Source organism: Aethalodelphis obliquidens, unplaced genomic scaffold (assembly GCF_003676395.1).
Source record: "Aethalodelphis obliquidens isolate GAN/ISIS:26980383/991018 unplaced genomic scaffold, ASM367639v1 scaffold121, whole genome shotgun sequence".
NCBI classification, from domain to species: Eukaryota; Metazoa; Chordata; class Mammalia; order Artiodactyla; family Delphinidae; genus Aethalodelphis; species Aethalodelphis obliquidens.
In genome coordinates, this window is record NW_020838065.1 from 1250603 (window position 1) to 1261175 (window position 10573).

At 51.4% G+C, this 10573-nt stretch overlaps 2 protein-coding genes and 1 pseudogene across 2 annotated transcripts; 1 reads left to right on the top strand and 2 right to left on the bottom strand.

Moving 5' to 3' along the window:
- Positions 1 to 506: 506 nt before the first annotated feature.
- Positions 507 to 2036, bottom strand: PFN3 (profilin 3). The gene is made up of 2 exons (XM_027098180.1): positions 1941 to 2036; positions 507 to 1266 (listed from the first exon to the last, which is right to left on the bottom strand). The coding sequence occupies exon 2, from the start codon at positions 971 to 973 to the stop codon at positions 560 to 562; it is 414 nt and encodes a 137-aa protein (XP_026953981.1). The 5' UTR covers positions 974 to 1266; positions 1941 to 2036; the 3' UTR covers positions 507 to 559.
- Positions 1813 to 2415, top strand: LOC113615607 (mediator of RNA polymerase II transcription subunit 28 pseudogene; annotated as a pseudogene).
- A 2274-nt stretch (positions 2416 to 4689) lies between these two features.
- On the bottom strand, positions 4690 to 9898 carry F12 (coagulation factor XII). The gene is given in 15 exon segments (XM_027098204.1): positions 4690 to 5164; positions 5256 to 5306; positions 5308 to 5405; positions 5969 to 6118; positions 6214 to 6238; positions 6240 to 6351; positions 6614 to 6845; positions 6943 to 7172; positions 7258 to 7429; positions 7576 to 7680; positions 7842 to 7973; positions 8113 to 8223; positions 8507 to 8540; positions 8543 to 8680; positions 9113 to 9898. Coding segments are annotated over 15 exon segments (2070 nt in total). The 5' UTR covers positions 9425 to 9898; the 3' UTR covers positions 4690 to 4996.
- Between the last annotated feature and the right edge of the window lie 675 nt (positions 9899 to 10573).

Consider the following 10573-nt stretch of genomic DNA (forward strand, 5'->3'; position numbering starts at 1 on the left):
TGTCCCCTATGAAGTATGTGCAGGGAGATGCAAGGGCCTGCAAGCCCTAGAGCTGCTCTCCAGGCTACCAGCCCCACCATCACCCACTCACAACCCTCACTAGTGCTTCCTCTTGCCATGTGGAGGGGGTGAGAAGTATCCTGGCCTCCAACTTAGTGAGTGTTGTGGGAGGGTGGGGACGGGACTTCCTTTGCAGTATGTCCCACACAGATCTGTGGAAAGTTTTGTGGGAGAGGATGCTCAGGCCTGAGTTAGAGGGTTTGAGAACTCCCTCCTCGGGTTGGCCGTCCTTAGGACCCTGAGAAGGGACCAAGGCCCTTGGACTCTGGCCTAGGGAGTTAGGCCACAGGCAGGGCACCCATGGGAGGGCCTGATGTAGGGCTCAGGAGGCTGGGAAGCCTCTGGACTCATAATACCAACCTCACCAGATACCCTTTCTGCAAGGATCTTCTAGTAAAGTACTTTCCGCATCTGCAACCCTCCCCGTCCCCCTCACGACCGGAGGGTGAGTCTGCCATGCCCAGGTCAGACTTTATTTTGGCGCTGTCTGGCTGTCCTGCTAGGTGCCCTGAGAGCGCAGCCCATGGATCAACTCGTGCATCGTCTTGTTGAGAACGCCCCCATGCACGCCCCGCCGGCCCATGAGCACGAGGAGTGCACGCGGCGTGTGGCCCACGCAGATGGCGCGCCCGTCCTTCCCCTTAGTGCGCGCGTCCAGCACTCCATCGCCCTCGGCCAGCAGGTGGTCTCGGATGACGCAGCAGCGGCGGCCCGCCACACTCAGGCCCGCCTGCAGGAAGGTGCGCCGGTCCGGCCCGGTGAGTACACCCACCTCCTGCGGTGAGATGGCCGCCAGCAGGCCACCGGGCCGCGATGCCCACACGCAGCGATTGTCCGAGTGGCCCACGATGGCCACGTCGTCGATGCGCTGGTCCCGCAGCACCGCACTGATGTAGCCTTTCCAGTCGCCCATTCCAGCTCAGAGTGCGTCCCTCGCCTCTCACTTTCGAGGGTTGTCCTGCTGCGCCGCGCACCTGGAACGCCCGGGGCACTATGACGTATTGGGGGGCGGGGTTGTGACGTAGAGATGGCTGCAAGGTCACAGAACGGATACCTACGCTGGAGAATGGGGTGCGGGTGGGGCGGTGTTCATATCTTACACCTGATGAAGTTCTAACGTTAGTAGATAATGGCAGTTATTTCTAGATGGTAAGATACAGGTGATTTTCATTTCTTCGTACTTTTATCCTATATTTTTCAAATTTTCTACAATAAAAGTGTGATAAGCAGAAAAAAAAAAATAAAGTTAGCCTGAATGAGGGAATCGCACGAGTCAAAATAACTCTCAAAGCAAACAAGCGAACACTTAAATGGCCCATCAAGCACAGCACACGAGTTTAAGAATAAAAAGAAAGGTGCCATGTCTAAACTGCCTGACCTCTCAGCCTGATAACCATTCAACTCCCAGAATGTGGTTCTCAAACATTAGGAGTATCAGAATCTCCTGGAAAGCTGATAAACAGATTGCTGGGCCCCAAGACAGAGTTTCTCATTCTGCAGTATGGGATGCAGCCAGAGAATACGCATTTCTAACAAGTTCCCTGGCGATGCTGCTGCTGGTCCAGGAACCACACTTTGAGACCCACTGCCCTAGTGACAGTTGGGGCAGGGGTGAGGGTCTTCCACGCCATCAGTCTTAAGGGTCCACACCACTGATTTAATGTTAAGTACTTCTAACCATGGTTCTCAACCTCCGCTGCAGATAGAATCACCTGGGGAGGTTTTAAAACAAATGGCTAGGCCATTTTAGAAATGGCGGCTCCGCTGGGAGGCATGTTCTCCGGACAGCCACATGGACCCCCGCCACCCCCGCCAGGGGTATTGGGCTAGGCTTCGCTTCTTCAGGCCACACCCGGCATTCTGAGAACTTCTAACAGTACCTTGGTGGACGAGTCGGAGTCATTGTTCGAGGACTGCTTTGCTTCTCTGGTGAGTCAGGATTATGTCAATGGTACAGATCAGGAAGAAATTCGAACTGGTGTTGATCAGTGTATCCAGAAATTTCTAGATATTGTGAGACAGACAGAATGTTTTTTCCTCCAAAAAAGATTGCAGTTATCTGTCCAGAAACCAGAGCAAGTTATCAAAGAGGATGTCTCGGAACTGAGGAACAAATTACAGCGGAAGGGTGCTCTGGTCCAGAAGCACTTAACAAAACTGAGACATTGGCAGCAGGTGCTGGAGGACATCAACAGGCAGCACAAAAAGCCAGCCAACATCCCTCAGGGTTCCCTGGCCTACCTCAAGCAGGCATCTGCAAATACCCTTTCACCGATGAAGCAAACCTGAGGAAAAGCCACCTGAACATGAGCTGGTGGCTGAGTCAGCCAACACAGTTTTGTCAAACATCACTTCTTGTAGACATGCCATTTTGGGAGAACTCTTTGCCAGAGAATATGATTTTAGTTTTGTGCTCTCATCTAAAATTTCCCCCCTATTTTTATAAGTGTTATTTCTGGAGTACTTTATAAAATGCTTATTGCTTTGGTAAACCAAGTATATTGTCTTTAGCAAAGTTTAAGACTGTTAGTGTGATGCCATTTACAGATTCCTTTTTATGTTTTTGGTTTTTGCTGCTTGTTATTATTTTTATTTTTGAATGAGTGTTAATCTCTCTGTTTCCAGTTTTATATTACTTTGTATGATCTGAGGGGAAAAGCTTGTATGATCTGATCTGCATATCAAAGGATGAGGATTTCGGTTGTAGGCCTTTTATGATAATTTACCCATCAGTGGCAGTATATAAAAATATGTAAATTTGCTGTTTTTCAAGACTTTGAACTACCTCAAGAAGAGGAGTCTAATGCAACAGTGTAACACTTCCAGAACCTCAGAATGAGGATATCTTGTAAATAGCTTGGAAGAGGATTATAATATCGTAGGTTAGCGTAGTAACTGTTATTGTACTGCAGTAACCTAGTGCTATAGGAATCCAGTAGTATCCTTAAGATAATGTTGACTTTTATTTGGGGTAAGTTTATATTTTGTGTAGTGTTTATTTACTTTTGGGGGTGGTAGGAGCAGTGATATGCTAGTGATATTCATTTCCTCAATAATCAGTTTAAGTAACAGAGCGGACCCTGATCTCAATAGGGGCATAGATGAAGTATGAGGGTTAAAGTTTGCTGTAATCATCTCTGAGTTTTGAGTTTTGTTTGTTTGTTCTGCTATTTGGAGCAGATTTTTCCATTAATGAATTTCTTGCTAATGGGTGGTGTTGATTCCAAGGGACTGGGGCCTCGAGGTGGGAGGCTGGCTGCAGGGTGCATGGGAGACTCGGTGTTTGGGAAGATATTTTACCCTCTGCCAGCCGCACAGGCCACCTCAGATTCTCTGTTGAACCGCTGTTGAGAAATACAAACCAGCATTGTGCCTGGTCTGCTGTTGAGAAATACAGACCGGCATTGTGCCTGGTCTCCTTGGATGAGGCTTTCCTTTCTCTGTTGTTCACATTCCCTCATTAGATTACACCCCTTCTCTCTCACCAAGTGCTGCACTGTCTCTTGAACAGGCAGTAATTCTGTGACTCGGTGTCTTGGCTCACTTTTTCTCCAGCCTTGAAGGCCCTGCCCCACCCACCTTGACATCCACTCAAGTTCCCCTCTGGCCTGGACGCCACCTGGTCTCTGCAGCCTCCAAAGGCCCTCTCCGTCGTATCCACAGGACACAGGACTTCTTGTCTCTTCTGCCAGCCTTGCTTGATTCTCCCTCTGGAGTTAGTAATCTGTCTCCTTGTTCCTCATGAGAAGTAGGCATTATTCCCCTCTGAATATGCAGGGACCGTTTATTATCTTTTATATATAATAACTTAGTACTTATTTTTGTTTGTGTATGTGTGTGTATGGTACACAGCCGGAGGCAACGAATTCTCTCATTCGGAGTATATAGTTAAACAAAGCTTTTTTTTTTTTTTTTTTTTTTGCGGTATGTGGGCCTCTAGCTGTTGTGGCCTCTCCCGGTGCGGAGCACAGGCTCCAGACGTGCAGGCTCAGCAGCCATGGCTCACGGGCCCAGCTGCTCCGCGGCATGTGGGATCTTCCCGGACCAGGGCATGAACCCGTGTCCCCTGCATCGGCAGGTGGACTCTCAACCACTGCGCCACCAGGGAAGCCCTAAACAAAGCTTTTAAAAGTTGTTTTTAATCACATTATCTGATTTCAAGTTTGTTAACCTGGTCATCTCATGCCAATTAGAAGCTCTGATTGGCAGCTTTAGATTTCTTGATTAAAAACCTAACTAAATTGATTACATTTTAGCATTCTTTCAGTAATGAAAGAGGTTCTTAGTGAAAAGTTCAGGAACTATTCTATTTGGTGCTTAGTAGAAATATTTTGAATTAATGTGTGTACCAGTTATTGTCATTTCTTTATTAACTTCAAAAGTTTTCTGCCAAATAAACATTTCACTTTTTTCTGTTTGTAAAAAAACAAAACAAAACAAATGGCTACCCACCCACCCCCCTTCCCTAGAAATATTGATTTAATTGGCCTGAGGTGGATGTTGGGCATAGGTTCAAAAAGCTCCCCATGGTGATTCCGATGTACAGTCGAGGTTGAGAACTCCTGTTCTATAAACTTAAAATATGAGTTTCATACATGTGGAGTCACCTTGCACAGGTTTGGTACACAGTGTGGCTTAGTAAATGTCAGCTGGACAGGAATCTAAACCTTGCATCAGATCTCAATAGATTCTGTTCTCTGAAGGGGTGTGGAGAAGTTGAGCACCGGTATACTATCTTGGCATTTCCCGACGGGACACCTGAAGAGCTGTGCCTTTCAAGCATCTTCAAAAGCACTTTACTGATTTCTATGCCATGCCTGGAGCTGGGCTGGCAGCGCTGGGGGGAATGGAACACATTCCTTGCTATCCATGATCAAGCCTCAGCCACACTTCCATTCCAGAATTGCCCAGGAGGGAAAGACGAGTCCCGGGGCGGTCAGGAAGCGGTGTGCTCCCGGATCCAGGCTAGGTATTTGGCCACGTCGGTGTATACACCTGGCATGTGGTGGTCGCCGCAACCTGAACCCCAGCTGACGATGCCTCGCAGGATGAGCTGGCGCTCTGCGGTCTCATCCTCACACACCAGAGGGCCCCTGGAGTTACCCTGGGTCGGGGACACGCGGCTCAGCGCCCTTGGCTTGAGGTCTGCACTTGACCGGGTTGGAGGAGGGCACCAAGTGGGTCCAAGGGCTCACCTGGCACGCGTCAGTGCCACCCTCGAGGAAGCCAGCGCAGAGCATGCCGGGGGATGAAGGCGGCTCCGTGCACGTCGGGGGCGGAGCAGCGCTCCGGATGGATGAGCGGCACCTGAGTCTACTGCAGGAAGCTGGAATATTACCCTGGCCCTGCAAACCGAGAGCACCTTCCTCACACCCCTCCCAACTCCTCTCCGCCCAAGCCATGGACCTGGCTGCGCCAGGCTCTTCCAAACCCGCTAATCTCCTGCCTCCCTCGCAACAAGCCCGAGAGAGAGTGAGTTGCCTTTAACACTATTTCATAGACGAGAAAACTGAGGCCAGAGAGGAGCGGTTATGTAAATGAACCAGGAGGAAGCAGGACTGCTTCGGAACCCCACCCCAACTTCCCATCCAGTGTCTCAAAACCTTGGTCCCCATCCAGCCCACCTACTGCTCCAGCGCGGGCCAGCGTCCTAGTAGCCCTTGCAGCCCTGTGCCCAGAGGGAATCAAGAGAAAGTGCGATTCTCCCGATACGCCTCAGATTTGGGGACGCCCCCCAACAGTGAATACCAAGCTCTTGGAGAAGCAGACTGCAGAGACAAGGGCCCTGCACGTCCTCACAACCCACCAGGTCGGCCCCACCTGTCCCTGGCGGTACCAAACCTGCGGCCTTCTCTTGCCTACCCCGGTGGCCAGAGGTTTCCCTCCCACCCCTAGCGGTTCTGCCTACCTTCTAACTGGTGACCCCAGCCGGCCACTTCGCAGAGCGCGGCTTCAGATTCGGCCGGGAGGGCGGCGCTACTCGGCAGGCACACTGGCTGAACGAAAGGCGACGGGTGCGCGCAGCAGCCTTCAGCGCTCTCCTGCAGGCGCACCAGAGCTAACCCAAGCGGGGAGGAGCATGAGACCGGGACGCTAGGACTTCGAGCTCCGCCCACCCTTTCCCCTGATCCCCGCTGGGGCGCCCCCACGCACCCAGGTCGTGCTGGTAGGTGATAACGCGAGAAGGCCTCGTGCAGGGGGTAGGCACGCACGGCCAGCGTCTGGTACTGCTCATAGCTCTGGTTATGGCGGTCCTGGCCGAGCACCACTGTCAGCTCCTCTGGCGCAGGTCTGGGGGCAGGGTCGGGAAAAGGAAGCGTGCTCAGAGCCGGCCACAGGCATCCTGCGGGACCCTCCTCTTTCCGAGCCCCTTCTTGGGTTTCAGCTTCCTCCTGGGGAGCTCTGAAAGGGAGAAGGGGGAAAGGTGGGCGGGGACGCGTAGAGGTAGGGGACGCGTAGAGGTAGGGCACGTGTTCAGGTGTCGCGCGGAAGCTGGGCACAGGAGAGAGGAGCTAGGGATCCAGGGCCGGGAGCTGAGCGCTCAGGCACTCGCCGGTTCTGCAGGCAGTGAGCCGCGGTCAGCACTCAACAGGGGGCGATGAGGCTGCCGGTGCAGAAATTTTGGCCCTGTTACAGCGCGGCGATGTAGGGGTGCGCCCCGGGGAGCGCCATCAGCCCCCCGACGACGCGGCTCAGCGAGGACAGCCGTTTGTGGAGCCACCGTCCACAGCCCGCCGGGCCCGCGCTGGGCAGGGGAGTCCGCTGCTCGGGCGGCGAGCACCAGCCTGTGGGAGAAGCCCAGGCTGAGGGCCGGGAGACCCACGATCTTGGAATGTAGCTCGTCCCGTGCTTTCTCTGCTCGGATTCTTAACTTTTCCCAACAACCTGAGGTCAGGGGTCGAAGCGGGGTCTGGGTCGTGGACTGAGGTTTCTGCAAAGCCGAAAGCGAGGGCAAAGGAAAGTACTGGTGCCCACATGAGATCCGGATCGGAGGAGGGATTTGGGGCGCCGCCGGGGCTGGGGCCTGGCACAGTGCCAGGCGGCAATAATTCGAGCTTAGTCGGTCGCCTCTCCAAACAAAGCACCACGGGCGGGTGTCATTGTCCTGGTTCCTGCAACCACGGGGTGGGGGTGGTTGAGAAGCCCTAGAGGGCCCTGGGGCGGAAAGAGACGCCCAGCCCTGCCCCACCCGCGCACCGGCAGAAGGCGTGGTCGCCCAGTCTCCCGTTCAGCGCTTGCTCTGCGGTCACATTCCAGTAGGTGGCCTCGGAGGCCCACGGCTGACAGGGTGCACCCCAGAGCTTAGTCCGGGCCACGCCGCGGTAGCTGAGCCCGTGGTCGCGGTCGTCGTAACAGTTCGCCTTGTGGTCTGGGGAGAGAGAAGGCTCCCTACAGCTAGGGTATGGAACGGTCTCCTGCCGCTCTCTCACCCACTTCTCCACTCTCCCTCCTCCCTCTCTGCAAGCCCTTCCCACGTGGGGGCGGGGCTTCTGCTTCCCAGACACCCTAACTCACCCACTTCGCACAAGCGTCCAGCGTAGCCCGTGGGGCAACTGCACAGGCGGTGGCCCTCCGCCTGTAGGCAGCTGCCCCCATTGAGACATGGGTTGGTACGGCAGACTGGGAGAAGGAGCATGTTGAGCCACCCCTAGGCTCAAAGACCCCCGCCCCCCCTACCCAGAGAGCTCCCTCTTACTCTGGCACACCACCTGACCTCCTGCCAGCCTTTCTTTCCCACCTTCTGCCCTCCTCCCTGGCCAGCTCCCCACCGATCTACTCACCCTGGCTGGCCAGTGGCTTGCACTGGGCATTCGGACCATTGCACTGGCACTTGGCTACACCTGCCAGCTCAAGCCTGTGCCATATTTCATTCTCCTGGAAGAACCAAAGAAGCTGGGGCTCAAAGCACTTCTCTGGGGACAAAGGGGTAGGGTAGTCTCAGGAGAGTGTGGGACCATGCCAAATCTCTGGGAATCCACAGGACTTCTTCAGTAGGCCCGTGGCTGCCCCTGTTCCCCAGCAGCCCCTCCCCTGGCCTCAGCATCTCCTTACCTCTCTGGCCGTGCTTCCCAGTGAAGTGATCTGGACAGATGCAGTGTGGGCCATTTGGCATGTTCACACAGGTCTCTCCTTTCTGGCAGAGTTTGTGTTTGCTGCAGTGATCTGAGAGATGAACACAGGGGGAGAAAGAGTGGGGAGCCTGAATCAAACAGATGGGGCCAAGTCCCTACCCAAACCTGCTTGTCTTTTGACCTTGGCCCTCCAAATTTCCAAGCCTTAGTTTACCCACCTGAAAAATGGGGCTACCCCCTCTTAGAACTTCTCCCTCTGGGAGGGAAGGAGATAGGTGGGCCCAGAGTCCCATATGTTTTAGATCTGATGATACCCAGGAGAGTAGCTAGGGTCGGGGAGAGGGCCCTGTGCCACGCCAAAGGTTGTGTGGCACCTTTCACTTTCTTTGGCTCCAGGCAGTATGCCCACATCGCTGATCCTTCTTGAAGTTGGGGGTGGTAGCACACCTGTAGACAGAGATAAGGCTTAAGACATGGAAGTGACCCAAGTGCCCATCAATGGATGATTGGTTTAAGAAGATGTGGTATATACACAACGGAATATTATTCAGCCATTAAAAAAGAATGAAATATTGCCATTTTCAGTAACATGGGTGGACCTAGGGAATACCATACTAAGTGAAGTAAGTCAGATGGAGAAAGACAAATATTATGTGATAGCATTTATATGTGGAATCTAAACAATAACAAATGAATCTATATACAAAATAGAAACAGACTTACAGACATAGAAAACAAACTTACAATTACCAAAGGGGAAAACAGGGGTGGGGGTGATAAATTAGGAATATGAGATTAACAGATACACACTACTATACATAAAATAGATAAGCAACAAGGATTTACTGTATAATACAGGGAACTATATTCAATATCTTGTAATAACTTATAATGGAAAATAATCTGAAAATATATATATATATAACTGAATCATTTTGCTGTACACCTGAAACCAACACAATATTGTAAATCAACTATACTTCAATAAATAAAAAAAAAAGAAAGAAAGAGATGAAGCTTCCTAGCTCTGCCCAAGAGGCTGGGCTGCCCTTCCCTATCACAGCCCCTTCTCTCCAAGCAGGGTTCCTTGGACAGAAGGATGGGCAGAGTCTACCTCCCCCAGACCCCTGCTCCAACCCTTCCAGGGTAGTCTTACCAGGGTCGGGGCCAGGCCAGCCTCTGTGGATAAATTTGTGATACAGCTGCCAGTGGTACTGAAAGGGGAAGTGGCAGGGCTCCCCAGTGACAGTGAGAACTGCAGGGGTAACACACTCCTTAATGACTTTCCCCATGCCCCATTGCCCAGGTACCACCCCTCAGAGTCTGGTTGGAAAAAGGATAGACCTTTGAAAAGATCATTGTGCCTTCAAGACCACATCCTGCTTAAGAGTTGGGTTTCTGGAGTCAGTTGGTGGACTCCTGACTCCACCAACTACTAATTGCATGACTTTAGACAAGTCTGCAGCCTCCAGGCCTAGAAGAGTGCTTGCTACAAAGTAGGCACTTAATAAATACTTGTTGAATGTTGAAGTCACTTGACCACTCTGAGCCTTAGTTTTCTCATCTGTTAAAAATGGCAAAAATCATACATAGTACAGATGAAGGGTTTCAGTTTTGCAAGATGCAAAGAATTCTGGAGATAGATGGTGGTAATGATTGCACAACAATACGAGTGTACTTAATATCACTGAACTGTACACTTAAAAATGGTTGAGATGGGGATTCCCTGGTGGCGCAGTGAATAGGAATCCACCTGCCAATGCCCGGGACACGGGTTCAAGCCCTGGTCCGGGAAGATCCCACATGCCGCAGAGAAGCTAAGCCTGTACGCCACAACTACTCAGCCTGCGCTCTACTGCCCGTGAGCCACAACTACTGAAGCACGCATGCCTAGAGCCCATGCTCTGCAACAAGAGAAGCCACCGCAATGAGAAGCCTGCGCACTGCAATGAAGAGTAGCCCCCACTCGCGGCAACTAGTGATAAACCCCGCGCGCAGCAACAAAGACCCAACTCCGACAAAAATAAATAAATAAATTTATTTATTTATTTAAAAACCCAGCATGTCAGTATGGTCCTGTTTTTGTAAAAATATGTTTACATATGCATAAAAAATAAATCTAGAAAGAAATCTCCAAAATTTGTAACAGTGGTTTTTGGAAGATAGTGGATTATGGGTGACTTTTCCATCTTTTCTATTTCCGTAATTTATAAAGTTTTTACAATAAAAATATTGCTATTGAAATTTTTAAAAATAGTACAATTGAGCCTCATTCAGATTCTGTATTTGCTTATCTGCACTTCTTGCTAAAATTTATCTGTAACCCCAAACCAATACTCAAGGGGCTTTCACTGTCATTTGTGGACATGCACAGAGCGGTGAAAAATTTGAGTCACCTGAAGTGCAATTCCCAGCTGAGGTCAAACAAGGTGATGCTCTGC

Bases quoted from the DNA above. Each gene is read 5' to 3' on its own strand.
- PFN3 (XM_027098180.1), bottom strand. From the start codon at position 973: ATGGGCGACTGGAAAGGCTACATCAGTGCGGTGCTGCGGGACCAGCGC.